Below are 20945 nucleotides of genomic sequence, written 5' to 3' on the forward strand. Positions count from 1 at the left end.
TAAAGATGGCGACGTGAGGACATCACGACATCATACTCTGACTCGCATTACTACTCTTATATTATCAGTAAAGATAATTGTTCACTTGCTCTTGAATCCTCTGCCTTTATTCCAGTGACATAACGATCTGACCAACAATGGATTCAGCGAGTGCACCGGAAGTATCTGAATTCCTGTCATGGTGTGTCACCCGTATTGAACAACAGGAGGTGCAGATGTCCGCCACTGGCACTATACACCAACAACACCACAGTTCCGGTGGTGTTGGGTCACCCCTGGTTGGTGAAGCACGGTCCACAGGTGGACTGGGGTCGGAGCACGATCCTGGCATGGAGTAATGAGTGTTATGCCTCTTGTCTTGTCTCTGCCCGTCCGTCTCTGTCTAGTGTTGTTTTACAGGAGGAGCCGGTGAATTTGTCTAACGTGCCCGCTGAGTACCTTGACCTGAAGGAAGTGTTCAGTAAGTCCCGGGCTGCTTCTCTACCTCCGCACTGTCCCTATGACTGTGCTATAGATTTACTGCCAGGTATTTCTCCGCCTAAGGGCACGTTATACTCTCTCTCGGTTCCAGAGAGGGAGGCCATGGAAAAAAACTTTTCAGATTCACTAGCAGCTGGGGTCATTCGCCAATCTTCTTCTCCAGCGGGGGTGGGATTCTTTTTTGTTGGTTAGAAGGATGGTTCTCTGCGACCTTGTATTGATTACCAAGGGTTGAACAACATTACGGTAAAGAATACCTATCCTTTGCCGTTAATGTCTTCAGCCTTCGAGAGGTTACAGGGAGCATCCTTTTTCACGAAATTGAATTTACGTGTTGAGAGACATGATAGATCAGTTTTTATTTTTTGTTTATTTATTTATTTCATATGGACATAGCAATAACATTGGACAAACCAGATGCATTGTTTAAAGTGTTATAGCACATGTGCTCATTCTCAACACCTGTCCATAGGGGCTTTTACAACAGAAAACACAATTGTTGATTTATGTCTACCTGGATGACATACTGATATTTTTGTCGTCTCTCCAGGAACACATTCAGCATGTTAGACGAGTGCTCCAGAGGTTGCTAGTGAATGGGCTTTTTGTCAAGGCGGAGAAATGCAATTTTTTTATTTATTTTTTCATGCACAGTCTGTTCCTTTCCTAGGTTACATCATCTCATCCGAGGGAATACGCATGGAAGGTTAAGGCTGTGGTAGAGTGGCCAAGCCCAGATTCCCGTAAGGCCCTACAGCGGTTTCTGGGGTTCGCCAACTTCTACCGGCGTTTTATTCGCAATTTCAGCCAACTAGCCGCACATCTGACTGCCTTGACCTCTCCCAAGACTACGTTCAGGTGGTCTAATGTTGCAGAGGCGGCATTTTCCAACCTGAAGAGCCGTTTCATTTCGGCTCCCATCCTGATTACCCCTGATCTATCACGTCAGTTCGTGGTAGAGGTCGACGTGTCAGAGGTGGGGATAGGAGCAGTTCTATCTCAGCGTTCTTCCTCGGATGTCAAGATGCATCCATGCGCGTTTCTCTCTCATCGTCTATCACCAGCCGAACTTAATTATGACATTGTTAACAGAGTTGTTGGCAGTCAAGTTTGCGTTGGAAGAGTGGTGTCACTAGTTAGAAGGGTCAGGGGTGCCTTTTATAGTCTGGACCGATCACAAGAATTTGGAATATATCAGAACTGCTATAAGGCTTAACTCTAGGCAGGCTCGGTGGGCTCTGTTAGTTGGTCGCTTCGATTTTTTGCTTTCTTACCAGCCGGGTTCTAAAAACATCAAACCCAACGCGTTGTCTCGTGTTTTTGACCGTTCCGAACGCCCGTCTACTCCGAGTGTATTTTGCCAGAAACCATCATTGTTTCCACACTCAGATGGGAGATCGAGTCGAAGCGGCAACTCCTCCGCCCGGTGGGCCCCCGATGTAGATTGCTGGGGGCGACGGTTAGTCTGTCTTCAGGTTTCCATCCCCAGAGCAATGGGCAGGCGAAGTGAGCCAATCAAGATCTCAAGACTGTTACGATGTATGGTTGCCAAGAATCCTTCCTCCTGTAGCCAACAACTCCCTATGGTGGAGTACGCACACAATTCGTTACCAGTGTCATCCACAGGTCTCACTCCGTTTGAAGGTAGTATAGGGTACCAGCATCAATTTTTCCCAGTCTGGAATCCGAAGTCGCGGTCCCCTCTGCTCTTGCCTTCGTCCAGAGGTGTCGCCGCACATGTATCAGAGTCCGCGAGACTCCAAGGCTAAGGCCGATCGCCACTGGTCGAAGCCTCCCATTTACGTCGTTGGTCAAAAAGTGTGGCTTTCTACCAAGAATATTCAGATCCGCGCCATTAGCAATAAGTTAGCCCCCAAATTTATTGGACCGTTTACTGTCACCAAAATCATTAATCCGGTGGCAGTCCGCCTCAAACTTCCTCCAGTGTACAGGAGGATCCATTCCGTATACCATGTTTCCAAATTAAAGCCTGTGTTTCATTCACCTATTAATCTGCCGGTCTCAGTTCCTCCACCGCCGCGACTCGTATATGGGGAACCAACGTATTCGGTCAATCGCATCCTGGACTCAAGATGGAGGGGACGCGGATTTCAGTATTTGGTGGACTGGGAAGGTTACGTCCGGAGGAGAGAAGTTGGGTTCCTGCTAGGGATATTCTGGATCACTCCCTTATTGATGATTTCAATCAATAGGTAAGCTCTTCAGGGAATGCCAGGGGGCATTCCTAGGGGAGGGGGTACTGTCACGGTTCATGAATTCACCTGCTTGCCCTGCACTGTGTCATGTGTTACGTGAGTCTTGGTATTTGTTGGTAATTGTTCACTTGCTCTTGAATCCTCTGCCTTTATTCCTGTGACACCTTTAGCCTCAAGATATTCATTCACCTTGAGAATTTCATCTTTGTTTCCAAATGTAGTGATTTCAGTTTTGTCTTTGTTTAACTGAAGATAGTATTGGCACATCCAGTTGTTAACTTGTGATAGTGCTACATAGCTCTGCGTGTCGTCAGCATAGCTGTAGTCAGGGACGTTTCTAGGATTTTAATTTTAAGGGGGCTCAGCCCCCAGTGAGGGTAGGCCTGTAGAAAAACTGGTCACACTTTAGTTTAGGGTCCAAATTGTGCTATTAACTAATAGCTTACAAACATGTACCCAATAATGTAGGTAGCTTTATAAATCACAGAGATCCCAAATGTTAAGGTGGTTTGGGAGTATGCTCCCCTGAGAAAATTTCTATGATCTACACATGTGCATTTTAAGATGTTCTGAAGGCCAAAAAATTACCAATGGCTTGAAAAAAATGTCACTGGGCATTAGATTATTTGTCTTTCTTATCTCCATATCTCTCTTTTTTGTTTTTATCTTGCCCTGTCTCTTCCCCTCATAACGCCGAGCTTTGACTAATATAGTGTTTTCCATTTTCGTCAGTGAATAAAGTAAACATATGGTTTACATATTAGCATACTTAAAAAAGCTCAAGGTCTTAAAGCAGGATGGATTCTGATTGGCTGTCAATAATAATTTGTTATATTTTATATAGCATTTTTCTAGGCACTCAAAGCACTTTCGGGGGGAATCTCCTTAACAACCACCAATGTGCGTGGTTGTTGTATGTTTTATGAAAATTTTTCTTAGTGTGGGAGGAGACTAGCCAGTAATGAGTTTCAGGTGCAGGTGCTTTGTCACATGATTAAGGAAGCATAAATAGTAGTTGCAGAGACACATGGCGAGAGGTTTGTTTCGGAAGTTGTGCTTGACGTACAGCCTCCTTTTCATTGAGGCTGACTTGAAGTTTTACACTCTGTCTGGGAACACTTATTGCTGCAGTACTTTCAATAGGCTGATGGCCACGTTGGAACGGTGAATAACTGTATCATTGTATCATGTGTGGGGATTGAGCGCTGAGATTGGATAACTGTGCTGCAGTTGTACTTTCGCTAAAGGGCAAACCAGCCACTGTTTCTTGTATATTTAAGTTTCCCTTTTGAGTTACATTTATTTTTGATTTACTATATGTCTACTTTGATCATACTAATAATTGTTTTTATTTGTTGTTGTTTGTGTGGTATTGCCCTCTTCTTTCTGTTACAGTGCTACTGGCTTTGTACAGGGCCGGGCCTGCATCGACACCTAACCTCCCTTGGTGTGGCTGATCTGGGTGGTGTGTGGCACTGTGTGGTGTGCATTAGAAGGTTGGCACTATAATTGGTGATTTAATTTGTGGTTACTTATTTGCAGTGTATGCTGTGGGTTTCTTTCGTCTTCTTCCCCCGTCTCTTTCAGGTGGTAGGTGGTGTAAAAGAGCAGGCCCGACCCTTCTTGCATTCTCGAGGAGCGCCATTTCCTGATTCTATGAATCCTATTGCTGATGCATTTTTAATTGGTTTTTAACCTTTTTGATATGGCTGTGTTGTACTAATAAAATTGTGATTATTGACAAACTACATTTGTTGCTTATAATCCCATTACTTTTGGAAGGCTCCTCCTGCCTTAAATAAGGAGGTGGCGTAGTCAGTTTCATATTTACTACACTACATTTTTGGCGTAGACGGCAGGGTTTTCTTTTTTTGTGACATTAATTGTTTTATAATTTTGGTTAAATAGAAACAGTGGCTGGTACAGGATACAAGAGGAGCGACTGCCCGGATATACAATGTGGGGACCCAGAGGCCAGTGACTGTCAATAACTTGTTTTTTTTGTTCTTGTTTTTTTTCCAACCCTTTTTATGTGTATATTAATGTTTTTGTAGTAGGCTTGGGTTGTTGTAAACATGAGTTTGGAAGAGGAACAGGAGGAACTTCTTGCTCTACGTGAGGAAGTACAAAGACTGCGGGTAACTAATGCACAGCTTCATCAAGGAGGGGGTGCCAGTTTAGCTGCAAGTAGTACTAGTGGATTACCTGAGGTTTCTAATATTGCCTCATCAAATTTCCCTAGACAAGCAACACCTGAAAGGTTTGTTTATTTTCATCGTGAGAGGAAGTGTCCTTATTTTTCTGGCTCTACATCCAAATCTGATTTTTCCATTTACGATTGGATTGAGAATGTTGAAGCATGCCTTAGGGATCGGTGTATTACTGATAGAGAGAAGGCCCTCTTCCTTTATGATCATTTGGAGGGGGAAGCAAAAGCAGAAATCAGGTTTCGCTCTTTGACAGAGCGGGAAAACCCTGAGGTTGTTTTACAGATTTTAAAAGATTTGTATGGTTCCTCCTCTTCCTTTGTTAGTCTCCAAAAACAGTTTTTTGATAGAAAGCAAAAAGATGGAGAGTCCTTAAAAGAGTTTTCTCACTCATTGTGGGCTTTAATTGGGGATATTCAGCGCTCTTATGCAAATAAGCTAACTGACCCAGACACCTTGGTTAGAGACCAGTTTGTGGAACACGTGCGTGACATAGCATTGCGCAGAGAATTAAAGAGTATTGTGAGACAAACCCCATTAATCTCTTTTTTAGCACTTCGACAGGAGGCTATCAAATGGGCTGAAGAGGGTGAGCGACCTTCTGGACAGGCTCGAGTAGGGCTTTATCATCAAGAAGCTGACTTTAATGTCAAGGGGACCTGTAACTCGATGGGGACTGGGAAGGGGTTAGACTTGCCTGCTTTACAAGAGCAACTTCACAAACAGCAGTCTCAAATTGATAGCATCCTACAAAGTTTAGCTAAGATACAATCTATGTTGGATCAGTCTGCCCCCCGTACTCTTAACTCCAATTATCAGTTTACTGCAGAAGGTGTGCCTATTTGCCTGCGTTGCCGTAAGCCTGGACATGTCCTTCGCCAGTGTCGTCAAGGGCCGAGACCACGAGCCGCTAGCCTATCTGTTGACCCAAATACCACCCCTGCTGCTACTGGACCCCCAGGTATGGGAGATGGGGGGAGAAAAAGCACTGATAATGTCATTTGTAACATTAAGTCCTCACCACCTCTTATAGGTAAATGTCCAGTTGTAGAGGTGGTAATGGGTGGGGTAGAAGTGAAATGTTTACTAGATACCGGTTCTATGGTTACCACCATTACAGAGTCATTCTTTAAGGAAGCATTTAAGCATTTGATGGCCCCTAGACTTAGATCATGTGGGTGGCTTGCCCTGAAGGCAGCTAATGGGCTAGACATACCCTATGTAGGTTACTTGGAACTGGATGTCCAGGTTTTGGGCCGAACCATTCCGGGCCGGGGGGTTTTAGTGGTAAAAGACCCCCTTGGTGTTTCACGACAAGATGCGGTACCAGGGCTTTTGGGTATGAATGTCATTGGAGAGTGTTATCAAGAGTTATTTGCGCAACAAGGGGAAGTCTTATTTAGCTTGTTAGATGTTGATCAGGTCAAGGCGGGCTGGGGAAAGGCTTTGCGTCATTGCCATAGACTAGAGGTCTGTCCAGTAATCAATGAAGGTAGGGTCCGTGTGCTTGAAAGGGCAGGAGATTTTATACCAGCAGGGTCACTAAAATTGGTAAAGGTCACTTGCCCAAAGGTTCCCTATACCACCCCAAGATCTATGTTGCTGGAGCCAGGGGGTTCAGATCTTGCCCCAGGTTTGTTGCTGTCTCCATCTTTAGTGACGGTGGTAAATGGTGTGAGTTATGTACCTGTAGTGAATGTAGGTGTTACAGGGGCTACAGTTCATGCAAAACAGGTTTTGGGCAAGTTACATCAGGTTGAAGGAATTGAAGGGCAGCAATTGAATTTTGTTGGGGAAGGTGAAGAGGTTGCACATGTGACTGTAGTTAATGCCCACACAGTTATGGAACCCCATGTGCCTATATCAGAAACTATTTCAGCATTACAATGGCCAGGACTCACATATGTAGAGGAAAGACGTGTAAAAGAGCTGTTGGAGAAGTACCATCAGGTTTTTGCTAAAAATGAAGGGGACCTAGGGTGTACTGATGAGATTATACACGAAATACCACTTACTGATAATGTCCCCGTACGTCAGAGGTATAGGAGAATACCTCCTACACAGTGGCAGGCTGTGAAAAGTCATATTAAGCAGCTTTTGGACAGTAGGGTAATTAGGGAAAGCAGTAGTCCCTATGCGTCACCTATTGTTTTGGTACAGAAAAAGAATGGAGAGTTAAGAATGTGTGTGGACTATCGACAATTGAACGCCAAGACTCGTAAGGACGCTTACCCACTTCCCCGTATTGAGGAGTCCCTGGATGCCCTGGCAGGTGCACAGTGGTTTTCTACCCTGGATCTGGCAAGCGGCTATAACCAGGTCCCTGTGGCAGAAAAAGATAAAGTAAAGACAGCCTTTTGCACACCTTTTGGGCTTTTTGAGTTTGAGAGAATGCCATTTGGATTGTGTAATGCACCAGGGACTTTCCAACGACTCATGGAAAGAATATTTGGCGATCAGAGCCTGCATTCTATTCTTTTGTATCTTGATGACGTTATTGTCTTTTCTTCTTCCGTTGAACAGCACTTGCAGAGACTGGAGGTGGTCCTTAGTCGACTGAAAAAGAAAGGACTAAAAGCAAAGTTAAGTAAATGCCATTTCTTCAAACAGGAAGTGCAGTACCTAGGGCATCGTGTGTCCAGAGAAGGGGTGGCGACTGACCCAGAGAAAACATCTGCTGTGGCAAATTGGAGGCAGCCCCATGATGTGAAAGAGGTCAGGTCTTTTCTTGGCTTCTGCAGTTATTATCGACGCTTTGTGAAGGGTTTCGCCCAATTAGCTGCCCCCCTCCACCAGTTGGTTGCAGATGTTCTTAAAATGGCAAAGAAAGGGAAGGCTAAACCCAGTATGTTTTCACCTGAGATGTGGACTGATGAGTGTGAGCGAAGCTTCAGGGAATTGAAGAGGACTCTTACATGTGCCCCTGTTCTGGCCTTTGCTGATTTTACGAAGCCATTTGTTTTAGAAGTTGATGCGAGTCATCAGGGCTTGGGGGCCATCCTGTCTCAAGAAAATCAGGGCAGATTAAAGCCCGTAGCCTATGCCAGTCGTTCACTGCGGAGGTCAGAGAGAAACATGGAGAATTATAGCTCTATGAAATTGGAGCTCTTGGCACTTAAGTGGGCTATATCAGAAAAATTTAGAGAGTACCTGCTGGGAAGTAAATGCACCGTGTATACTGATAACAATCCTCTCAGCCATTTCCAGTCAATTAAGTTAGGTGCCACTGAACAACGATGGGTCGCACAATTAGCAGCTTTTGACTTTACAGTGCTCTATCGCCCAGGTCGTGTCAATGGCAATGCTGATTCTCTTTCTCGCCAATACAGTGCACAGGCCAGTGAAGACCGCAGTGATGGAATTGTTCCACGTGATGAATGCTCTCCAACTCAAAATTATGGTGTTGATGTAGCAATGTTGCAACAGATTGGGGTGTTTCCCAGTCGTTCCAGAGCTGACTTGGTGGCACTGCAAGGTGCTGATTCTCTTTTGAAGACATTCCTCTCATTCTGGAGGTCGGGGCAGAAACCAAATAAAGAACAGCGGTTACAACTTTCAAAGGATCTACAGTGTTTGTTTCGTCAATGGGACCGGATCACTGAGAAAGATGGCCTGCTGTATAGATGGGCAATGAGATCCCACGGTGAGGAGTTTTTCCAATTACTTTTGCCTTTTTGTCTTCATCAGGAAGTTCTGTATAACCTTCATGATGGACATGGGCACCAGGGGGTGCGACGGACTACTGATTTGATCAGGCAAAGATGCTACTGGCCAGGAATGGGAGTGGAGATAGAGAAGTACTGCCAGCACTGCCAACGTTGTATACTTTCTAAAGCCGTTCAGCCAGGAGTGAAGACATATCAAGGTGTTCTTCTTGCCAGTCAGCCATTGGAGGTTCTTGCGATTGATTTTACTCTTTTAGAACCTGCTACCGACCGGCGAGAAAACGTGCTAATCATGACTGATGTCTTTTCCAAGTATACACAGGCAGTGCCTACTAAAGATCAAAGTGCTGTTACTGTAGCAAGAACCCTGGCTGAGAGCTGGTTTTATCGGTTTGGAGTGCCTAAACGAATACATTCTGATCAGGGGAGAAATTTTGAAAGTGCCCTTATTTGACAGCTCTGCAGCCTTTACGGGATTGAAAAATCCAGGACCACAACATATCATCCACAGGGCAACGGACAGTGTGAGCGATTCAATCGGACACTTCACGATCTGCTTCGTTCCCTCCCTCCAGAGAAAAAAAGGGTGTGGCCCAAGTATATTTCCCAGTTGGTTTGGGCATATAATACTACAACTCATCGTTCTACTGGCCATTCACCATACTCATTGATGTTCGGAGTGTCCCCTCGACTTCCTGTTGACTCCCTTTTGGGTATAGATCTTTCTGAAGCTGACAAGGAGGTAATTAACTCCTGGGAAGAGTGGGTTCAGCAGCACCAAGAGAGGCTCCGGGTGACTCATCTTGGTACAGGATCTTGGTTTGAGCAAAGGGCAACTAGTCTATTTGAAAGATCATCGCCATCAAGGTCGCCATAAGATTCAAGATGTATGGTCATCACTACTGTACCAAGTGGTTAACGTGCCAGACAAACCTGGTGCCCCATATACCGTTACACCAGCTGATGGCACTGGTAATATGCGGCGGGTTAATAGGTCTGAGATGAGGGCAGCTCGGCTTGGAAATCAGCCTGGTGAACCAATAATACCTCAGCCTTGTCTGCAGTCTGGTATACAAGAAGGTGAACTTAATAGTGAAGAGGAGTATTGTTCGGCATGGCCTGTTAAAGAAAGGTCTATTCTGTCTGTGGATAGTTTTTTAGAGGGAGCATACCATGTGTTAACACCAGGTAAAGGAGGCCAGGAAGCAGACTCTGATATTCTGGGACATGTCAGTCCTGTCAGTGATGGATTGGAGCAAGGTGTGTTGCAACATCATGCCCCTTTAGCCAGTGGTCAGCAGGAGAGGTTACAACTTCACGATGAGATGCTGACCGTTCGACGCACTTCAAGGCCAACAGCTGGTCAACATTCAAATCCTCACCGTCTGCCACATTCCGCAGTGACAAGCATTTCTGTTGGGGCGATAGGGGCTGCTGCTTTTACAGATCTAACTCAAGCCACTCATTTTAGACCCTGGCTATAAATTATCCCTTGCCGTCGGGGCGACGACATCTTTTGGGAGGGGTGAATGTGGGAGGAGACTAGCCAGTAATGAGTTTCAGGTGCAGGTGCTTTGTCACATGATTAAGGAAGCATAAATAGTAGTTGCAGAGACACATGGCGAGAGGTTTGTTTCGGAAGTTGTGCTTGACGTACAGCCTCCTTTTCATTGAGGCTGACTTGAAGTTTTACACTCTGTCTGGGAACACTTATTGCTGCAGTACTTTCAATAGGCTGATGGCCACGTTGGAACGGTGAATAACTGTATCATTGTATCATGTGTGGGGATTGAGCGCTGAGATTGGATAACTGTGCTGCAGTTGTACTTTCGCTAAAGGGCAAACCAGCCACTGTTTCTTGTATATTTAAGTTTCCCTTTTGAGTTACATTTATTTTTGATTTACTATATGTCTACTTTGATCATACTAATAATTGTTTTTATTTGTTGTTGTTTGTGTGGTATTGCCCTCCTCTTTCTGTTACAGTGCTACTGGCTTTGTACAGGGCCGGGCCTGCATCGACACCTAACCTCCCTTGGTGTGGCTGATCTGGGTGGTGTGTGGCACTGTGTGGTGTGCATTAGAAGGTTGGCACTATAATTGGTGATTTAATTTGTGGTTACTTATTTGCAGTGTATGCTGTGGGTTTCTTTCGTCTTCTTCCCCCGTCTCTTTCAGGTGGTAGGTGGTGTAAAAGAGCAGGCCCGACCCTTCTTGCATTCTCGAGGAGCGCCATTTCCTGATTCTATGAATCCTATTGCTGATGCATTTTTAATTGGTTTTTAACCTTTTTGATATGGCTGTGTTGTACTAATAAAATTGTGATTATTGACAAACTACATTTGTTGCTTATAATCCCATTACTTTTGGAAGGCTCCTCCTGCCTTAAATAAGGAGGTGGCGTAGTCAGTTTCATATTTACTACACTACATTAGACACGTTAATTTACTGTTTTATTAAAGTTTTAAGTTTATTAGATTCACATTATAAACACATAGCCTACATTACTAATATTATGCCCAATACAGGCTGAAAAGGGCTGTTTTTTAAAATTTGCGTTCAGCCTCAGCAGTTTCTGTGTGAACGTCAACATAAAGCCCGTCTATACTCTGATTTGATTGGTTTTATCAAATATTTTGACATTGAGCAGTGACAGACCAATAAATCTCAGATTTACACACGCACACACACACACCTCTGCTTCTGATGTGCGCTGCACTCTGCGGATTGAAGACACACAAGACTAAAAAACGGGATGTAGCCAAAAGCTCCTGCCAGTTTCATATGTTTTAAAGGTTAATCACATATTTTTTAGGAGGGCTGAGGCATAAGTGTAGGGGGGCTTTTTTTGTGATAAAAAGGGCCTAGCAACGCCCATGGCTAAAGTAAGCAATTTTGTTATTTTTTCTTATTTGGCTCAGTGGCAGCATACACAGGTTGAATAGAAGTAGTGCAAGAATGGACCCTTGTGGGACTCCGCATGTCATGGATGTCCACTCAGACTTATGGTCTCCTATACTCACATAATAACCTCTCCCTTCTAAGTATGACCTGAACCATTTGAGGACCATCCAAGAAAGCCCAACCAAGTTTTCCAGCCTGTCTAGAAGTATGTTGTGGTCAACAGTGTCGAATGCAGCACTGAGGTTGAGTAGAACCAGAATTGATGCTTTGCCTGTATCAGTATTTAACCCTTTAGGTTTTTTCCTAAAACGTTCCATTTTGACATCTTAATATCAAATCTTAAAAGAGATAAAAGATAGAAACTTTCTGTAAATTAGAGAAATATTAAGGATGACCCTAAGTTTATGTAGGGATTACACTTTCCCATCTAATTTGCATATTATGACATCATAAAGTGGTGGCAAATCTTGGATTATAGAATTTTCATGAAAAGCCAAATGTTTAAATGATAAATGCAGCACTTATTTCCCCCCAAAATGTCCCTCACCTTCTGTGTGCTATATTGCACAATACTGAATGTTCAGGTAAATAGTAAATAGTAAACAAACTGTGTAAATCATTACTAATAAATGGTAGAAACAAACCAAATGCATGTAGCGGTTTGTCTTTTGCTGTAGAGATTTTCCATTTATTACAAACTGTACGCACTCTGATTCCATATATAGGGCACATATATTATATATTATGCATTATAGCTCCTCTGCCCCGTGTCACAGCGCATCTGCTCCTACGAGCAGTGCGTCCAGATCAGCCTTGCGCACGCAGAGTGTGCACAGCCACAACTACTGTTATTGTCATTTTGAGTCCCAACGTTGCCTCCGAACTGCCCTATGAATACTTCGACCTCTTCTAACATACCCAGTGGTGTTAGATAAAGTCTCCACCACAATACTATCGCCACGATCGCAGAGAGGCACACGGTGAAGACGCGTGCTTCTTGGTGAGCGCGACAAAAATCTCCTGCGGCCGCCTCGTTCCCAACACTAACACACCTGCTTACTTAGCGATGCACACTCCGACCCCGGGAAACATTATTCCCACCACTGACACTGGGCAAAGGACCATCTACATTGGTCAAATGATCCACCGTTTGTGCATAGAAGACCCAACACTTCATTGCGGGTAAGCTTTATTCATTAGAAAACAATAATAGTAATAATAATCTAACGCAAATACTCGCTGACGTTGACAATGCTCTGATAAAACGGCTCACTCGCACACCAGCTCCGCTTTTGTTTGCACTCATTCAATGAGCCCTTGCTCGTAGATTTTGTATAGAATCCTGATGTTTTTATGAGTCGGGATAAAGTACGACATGTCTGCCATCTAGTGGAGGGGAGGTTGAATGAAATTTGACACCCTATTTGACAAAATCAATATATATATAAATATATATATATATATATATATATATATATATATATATATATATATATATATATATATATATAATTATGATCATCCATGAAATTACCTTTAAAGGGACATCATAGGAGTAAATGACTGTTCTTTCAGACAAACAAATCTAGAGTTATATTAAAAAAGCCCTGGCTCTTCCAAGCTTTATAATGTCATTGACTGTTGCTCTGTTTTTAGTCCATAAACGTTCATCTGTCCATCAAATAACGTGCTCCAAGCGTCAAACTTCTGACGAGCATACCTGGTTATTTAAGTCTTTCAAACCGTAGAGACACTTTCAACACTTTTTCCATAAAATTAATACAGAAGGCAATTGGCCAAACCTTTATTTATAAAGTTTTAAATATGGATATTTTTCTTACACAAACACATCAATGTGCTTCAGAAGGCCTTCATTAACCACCCATAGCCATGTGGAGCATGTTATTTTATGGACAGATGCATTTTTTTATAGACTTAAAAAACAGAGCAACAATTACTGGAATTAAAAAGCTTGGATTAGCCAGGACTTAACGAAGAATGTCATACACACAAAGGATGACATGATTATGAGTAAATCATGGGCTAATTTTTGGGTGAACTATCCCTTTTAAATGAGAGCAAGATAAATTGGGGGACTGGTTTTATTGCATCAGAAGATGGTCACTTAATGCTCACAGCTGATTGATTCAATTTCAGTTTGAGATTTATTACCCAGAACAGAACCTATTCTGGAGCTGGTTAGCCCGTGGAGTGCAAGTTACAGTAGCAATGAACACTGGTAAACTCTGAGCCACTTTCTTGGTGCCTGAACCCCAGGTTTGGTGGAAACTAACTTGAAATCTGGCTAGCCACTTAAACCGGCTTCAGGTCTCACAAATTTGCTCCAAAACACTTTGGCATCAAAGTAAAAATGTTTGTCTTCCATAATGTCTGTGTTTCTGATAAATTTATTTTGTAGTACTCTTTTATTTATGTTTCTGTCTTGTATATAATGTACATAATCACAAACACACACACATATATGTCTACAATTTGAATTTCTACTGAAAGAACTATTGGGTACCACATTTGTGTTTTATATATTTTAAGCAGATTTTAGAAAGAAAATTCCAACTAAAGTAAATCTCCCAAACTATCTAAAATAACAATTACAATGTATACCTTTTTTTGGTTAATACACACAGTATATAACACAAGTTTAAACCTTCACATCCCAACTTCAAGAACTTTACTTAAACAATAAACATAAAATACTACATCTATTATAAAACTAAATATAACTAAAAACTTTTATTTCAGTGCTGTCTGAATGGAGGATGTAAGTAGAGATCACTTCACAGATACTGGTATGATGAAACAGAACATTTAAAATCTTTAACTCCTCTCTCTCTGACGCATTCTGTGAAATGAAGTTTAGATGATTTTAGACTCACTGAAGTGATGAAGTTCTCTGTGAGGCAGAAACCAAAAGAAACTTATTTTGCTTATTCAATTAAATGTATTTATACAAACTTCCAATAGCATCTTGTTTTGAGTATTTTCTCCATTCATATGGAATCTCCCCTTCCCCCTCAAATGTTTTACTGTAGTATTTTTCCAGATCTTTCTGGAATCTGCACACAAACCACTTCCAGTAGGGCAGCTCAGAGAGATCAGGGGTGATGCTCCAGTCTGCATAAACTCCTCCTGCTCTTCTGTAATCTCTCCAGAGGACTGTATCAGAGTCATTGGGGTGAAAATATAGATTGCTGTTTGCTACAGCTGATGTGCAGATATGGGTGGACAAGTTAGATGTATTATTGTAATATATTCCATTTAGTCCAATACTACGATGGAAAGGAACACTGTGATCTCCATAATGGTTTCCTATGGTGTTGGTGCAGACGGCTCTACAGAATGGACACTGAACCCAACAACACTGGCAGAAGTGATCAAACAGAATCTCTCCTGGCCTGAACTTATAGTCCAGCTTTACTGGGAAGGTCTCTGCGTTGAATCTACTGCTGATATCTGACATTATAGCAGGAAGTTCTTTTCTTATCTCATCTTCAAGGAGGTTAAATTCATCAACATCATCATGTTTCACTCCACTGAGGTCTTTTTCTGAGAAGATCAGCACATCTGAGAGCTGCTGTGTGAAACTCTTCAACCACAAACCAGCATCTCCTCTGTTCTCTTGAACATGTTCAGTAGATTCATGAGCTGCTTTCATGATCTTCTGCTGCAGGAGTTTAATGTTCACCTTCATCTTTGGTAAAACACTGACACTGAACTTCTCAGTGATGTACCGACTGACTTCTTCTCTGATGAAACTCTTGAAGTGATCTCTGGGATAATTAATGTAATCCATGTATTTAACAAAATCCTCCTGTTCTGCCAGTCTCTTCAGGATGTGTTTCTCCAGATTAGATCTGTTTCCATTCAGTGATTCACAGTTTTTCATAATTTCATATGTTACATTTCTGGCAGTCTTCTTGTAGACGCTCTGCTCAATGGGCTCTTTCAGTTTCTGACATATAATCTTACCAAAAATAGCAGCTGAAGTTGCTCCACGATAGTGTTTCTGGACAACACTGTAGTACTCTGCTCTCTTTTTCTCAGGACTATTGGCTTCCCTGAACATCATGTATTGGTCAGTGATCATCTTGTTTATTCTCTTACAGATGGAAATAACCAAATCTATGAAGAATTCATCCTTAAACTCATATTTAACTGATTCTTTCTCATGATCTGTTAGTCTCCTCTTGATGTAATCTATGAGCTGTTGAATGCTTCTGATGTTGTAGCCCATCTTTGAAATGTTAAATGACTGAATCATTTTGTCTATCTGCAGGTCAACATCTGTGACTAATGATCTTATTTTGGTTTCATCCTCTGCAGACAGGCAAGCATCTTTTACAGCATCTTTAAATCCTTTTTTTGTGGACTTTTTGAAAGTAACATAATCAAAGTAACTCCACACTGTGAAGATATTTATGTACTCACTGTCCTCTTCAATGTGAGTCACAGGGAGTTGCTCCTGATAGATGTCACTGAGGATCTTTCTCACATCTCTCATTATGTCAACGTCTTTTACTGGAGGAGTGTCTGTGATGATATTTTTCACAGACTGTTCCCAAAGCAAATCAAACTCTTTCTTCAGTAGGTTATCATTTGTTTTCTCTTTGAGTTTTAAGGGAAGTTCTTTGCTCTTTTCATAGAGAGTGTTTTCATGATGTGTCTTCTGAGCATCAATCTCTTTCTTCAGTTCTCGCTGCTGAGGAGTCTTATTTAATTTCCTCTTTGTTTCTTTCACAATGTTTTCCTGAACATCTTTGATTTTGATTTCAAATGATGTTTTCCACTGAATCAGTATATCTTTATCTTTGTCTTTCTCAAAGAATTCAGACATTGATTTCTCCACTTCTTCACTTGTCATCTTCAGTTCTCTTTGAAGATCAGTTTCCTCGACCTCATGAATTGTTTCATTTTCTATTTTGTTGTGTAGTTTGTTCTCAATTTCCATCATGGCACTGTGAAGACTCCAGGACCACTTGCTGTATTCAGTCTCCAGTTTCCTATAGACTGAAATCTCCAGAGAATTTCTGAAGCTGAAGACGAATCCTTCATTTAGTAAAGCCTCCCAGAGATCTTTAATACGGTATTTTAAATCTATCAGCATCATCCCTTTTGATGCATGTGTCATGATTATAGAAACTTTTTTTTTGTTTCTTTCTGCATGAGACATAATAGTTTCCTTTAGTTCTTGAATATTCTCACAGTAGTTTGGGTTTGGTGGTGCCATCGGTGGGTTTCCCTCCCAGAGATGAGCAAAATACTTCACATCATTCTGTGCATCAAATTGAATGACATCACTGAAAGTTTCTTTATCACAGACTTCCTCTTCAGCAGCGAGTTTTGTCATCTCATCCAGTGTCTCCTGCAGTCTTTTCCTTCCTTCAATGTTTTTCTCACCAGCTGTGATGTCTGAGACGTTCTGATGCACAAACACACAACTGGGATTTAGTTTGACCTTCTTCATCCTCATGAAGGCCTGAACAACAATCTGAAGAATGTCCTGCATCTCAGATGGGTTTTCTCCAAAGATGTTGATTAAGGTCAGATTTCCAAGACCAACTACAAATGTGGCCAATTCATTGTCATGATGCCTGGTTGATCTTCCAGCTAGTTCTAGAGCACGAAGACCCTCAGTATCAACAACCAGAATATAGTCAAAGTTCATCTGTGTTTTCATCTCATCTGACACTTTGACCAGCTGCATGAAAGCTCCTCGTGTGCACCTGCCAGCACTGACGGCAAACTGGAGTCCAAACATGGCATTGAGCATGGTGGATTTCCCAGAGCTCTGAAGCCCTAAAACGGACAGCACAAATACTCTCTGGTCTCCCAGTTTCTGGATGAGTTGATCTAGAACAGCAGAGATCCAGATCACAGGAACATGAGCAGCATCTCCGTCCATCAGCTCCAGTGGAAATCCAGAGATCATCATCTCTGCTGCAAGACCCGGGAGAGAAGAGAAGTCAAACTGCAGGTCTTTCTTGGTCCTCTTCACAGAGGAACATGATTCATAGATCTGACCGATCTCCCTCATGATGTGCTCTAGACCAAAGGCTGCAGCTTCAAGATCTTCAGATATTCTCTCAAGTGCTGCTTGTTCACCGTTGAGGTGTTCAGATTTTTCATTATTATTTTCTTTCAATTTTATTCCAAGCCATTTAATGAAATATATCTTCTCATGTTCAGTAGCTGAGTTCACTTCTTTAATGAAGAACTTCATGAACTCACTGATGTCAGATTCATGCTGCTGTTCACGGATTTTCTTCATCTCTGTTTGTTTTCTACTGATGTCCATTTCTGTCTCTTTATCTCGAGGTCGATGAAGTTCTTTGTTCTTCTGACTCCACTGATGCCACAGTTTCCCCTGATGAGGCAGAAATGATTCTTTGATTTCTGTCAGATCTTTCTTCTCCAGTAAACTCATCATCTGATGTGCTGCTTCTCTTCCTCTCCTGCAGTCATCATCATCTTCCTCATCTACTCTGATGTCTGAGTGTTTGGACACATCTTCAAGTCTGAAAGGGGAAGATGATTCTGAGAGACAATCATTTATAGCTCTTCTGATTTCTTCAGATACTTCTGATGGATTTCTGTCTTTTAAACCAATCGTGTATTTTCCTTTCTTCGTCTGTTTTGCGTTAGATTTAAAATTAGTACAAAGGAAAATGACTGGCTTTGGGTCCATGTAGATTTTTTGGATTATTTCTGGAATTTTGTCATTCCTGTCCAGTTGTGGTAACAGAACAACATTGACTGAGGCCATTTCAGTGAGGATCTTCATCTGTTTCTCATGGTCTCTTGCATCACCGTGTAGATTACAGAACGCAACACAGTCAGTGAATTTATCCGTGTTTTTCCCAGAGGGGCAGAACCAGGCGATCTCCACCACCCCATCCATCAGGACTCTGGTTCTGCTGCTGCCTGGGCAGTTCCTGTGGAAGAACGTGTTGTGTTTCTCATTGATCAGACTGTTCATCAGCTGAGACTTGGATGAAGACACAGAGCCAAACCTGAAGAAAGACACCATTGGAGTTTCTGCCCTGTAGATCGGATGGGTTTGACTGATGATTTTATTGTTGGTGTTTTTCATCTTCCAGCTCTTGTTGATTTGTCTGAATGTCCAGAGAGGAAACTCAATCAGTTGTGTGACTGGATCAGGAACAAGCAGAGGCAGAGCGTACTGACACTGGGACAGTTTAGTGACCATCAGCTGCTTCAGGAAACCATCAGCACAATGAAACACAGCCATCTGAACATCCATCGGGTGGATTCGCTCAGACTGAATTGTTTTAGGCACTGACCCTACATTTAAGAGAAATTTTTGAAAATCAGAATCATCCTCTTGAGTAAATGAGTCACAGCTGCCTTGTTCATTGTGACCTTCCTTAATTTCCTCATTAGTTTTAATGTATCTTGCTCTGTAGTCCATCATCAGTAGTTTTTGTATGAAAGTGTGAATCAGCTCCTCTTCAGCACAACAGTCTTGGGACTCTACTGAATGTGCAGATGTTAACTGAAGAACATCTGCAGCTCTCAGTTTATTGTGTTTTCTGTCTCCAAGATGAAGTCTGTGAAATAGAATTTCTTTTTTTGTTGACACTTCCTGATCTTGATCTGAACTCACTTCTGATGATCCACAGTGCTTGTGGTCTGCCTGTTGAAGAAATAAAAATGGAATTGTTTTATTTAATTGTACACTTAAGCACAATTTATTCATATGCACTTAGTTTAACTTAATACATTTGTGAAACACTATAAATTGGCATACTTAAAGTGTTAAATTGGAAACAATTCTGTACTAAATGCATTTTAGTTCTACAAAAGGTGTGCTAAAGTTCACCTAAAGTTGTATTAAATACACTTAATTGTGCTAAAGTGTAACTATTCCAAATATACTTAAGTACAATTTAAATATGCTCTTGTATCTAACACCTTGTCTACACTGGACCCAACCAACAGCTAAAAGCTGTCTAAACTGGACACGACAAAACAACCGTTGCAAAGCATTTGGCCATCATGTCAGAATGTCAATAGAACAAAGCTTCAGTTACTGTCTGAGATTTGTCATGTTGCGCTGCACCGCTATGTGGGTAGATTTGTTGCGTTATTCCAAACAAATAGAACAGAGATTCAATTTTTTAAAAATAAATTCACAAATAAACAGAATGTGATCCACAAATATATGCAGGAGTTTCACAAAAAGAAAGATTCACAGATAAATATAATGGCCTTTGTGAATAATTTTTCGATTGAATCTAATCACAGTTTCCTTGCTGAATCGGTACCTGTTTAAAAAATCGCCATCATCATAAAACTCAACAGGATTGAGACGGTCCCTAATTTTTCTGCGAGGAACTCTTTCATTTTCTTCAATCCACCAAATAAGTGCTGCCATTTTGACGATTTAAACCTCCTCAGTAGCAAGTTTAAATTTAATCCCTAACTGAAATTTTAATCTGAGATTAAAATTATGGAGCAACAAGATTATAGTTAATCCAGGTTTATTATGAAAATAAATCCAGGATTTAAGTCATGGTTTAAATTTAAGCCTGCTTATTTTTAAACAAAGTTTAAAGTTTGGTGCAACAGAATTATAAGATAAACCTTGATTTAATCTAGATTTAAAGTTAATCCTTGTTGGTGCAACCCACCCTTAATTGTGCTAAAGTGTAACTATTCCAAGTATACTTAAGTACAATTTAAATATGCTCTTGTATCTAACATCTTGTCTACACTGGACGCAACCAACAGCTAAAAGCTGTCTAAACTGGACACGACAAAACATATATAGAACAAAGCTTCAGTTACTGTCTGAGATTTGTCATGTTGCGCTGCACCGCTATGTGGGTAGATTTGTTGCGTTATTCCAAACAGATTGTTATCCACACATAAATGTAAAGAGATTAATTTTTTTTTAAATAAATTCACAAATAAACAGAAAGCGATCCACAAATATTACAGGAGTTTCACAAAAGATTCACAGATAAATATAATGGCCTTTGTGAATAACAAAAATATCCACACACATTTTTGTCACAAACAGAACTCTGCCTTGCGTTCATTTGTGAATCGCTTCCTGTGCAGTTGTTGATGGCTTCCTCTGCATTGGTGGATCTGTTCTTGCACATTTGTAAATCGCATCACGCTCCAACCAAACATGTTTTGGCCAGTGCCACTGAACAGTTATGACACTCCCATAGACTTCCATAGGAACTGAGGTATGCAAAGCGTGTCACGGAGCGACCAATAGTTCCAGCATTGAACACCATTCATTTCAATGTAGGCTATCTCAAGCACACTCGCTTGAAAATTGATGAAATTACTGCCTATTTTATGATTTTATGGCAACATTGGCCTCTCAGGAATATTGATAGAAGATGTATTTTTTGAAGCATGTTAGAGTTGATGTATATATTGTTATATAATAGATCGTCAGACTCTAACTGCAGTTAGAT

The 20945-nt window shown here is 41.6% G+C and overlaps 1 protein-coding gene across 1 annotated transcript; it reads right to left on the reverse strand.

The window, feature by feature from the left end:
• Window positions 1-14348: 14348 nt before the first annotated feature.
• On the reverse strand, window positions 14349-20618 carry LOC137048478 (interferon-induced very large GTPase 1-like). Its single transcript, XM_067426652.1, has 2 exons — window positions 20532-20618; window positions 14349-19144 (listed from the first exon to the last, which is right to left on the reverse strand). Exons 1-2 carry the CDS (start codon window positions 20616-20618, stop codon window positions 14426-14428), a joined length of 4806 nt encoding a protein of 1601 aa, XP_067282753.1. The 3' UTR covers window positions 14349-14425.
• Window positions 20619-20945: the final 327 nt, after the last annotated feature.

Source organism: Pseudorasbora parva, chromosome 2 (assembly GCF_024679245.1).
Source record: "Pseudorasbora parva isolate DD20220531a chromosome 2, ASM2467924v1, whole genome shotgun sequence".
Taxonomy (NCBI): Eukaryota; Metazoa; Chordata; class Actinopteri; order Cypriniformes; family Gobionidae; genus Pseudorasbora; species Pseudorasbora parva.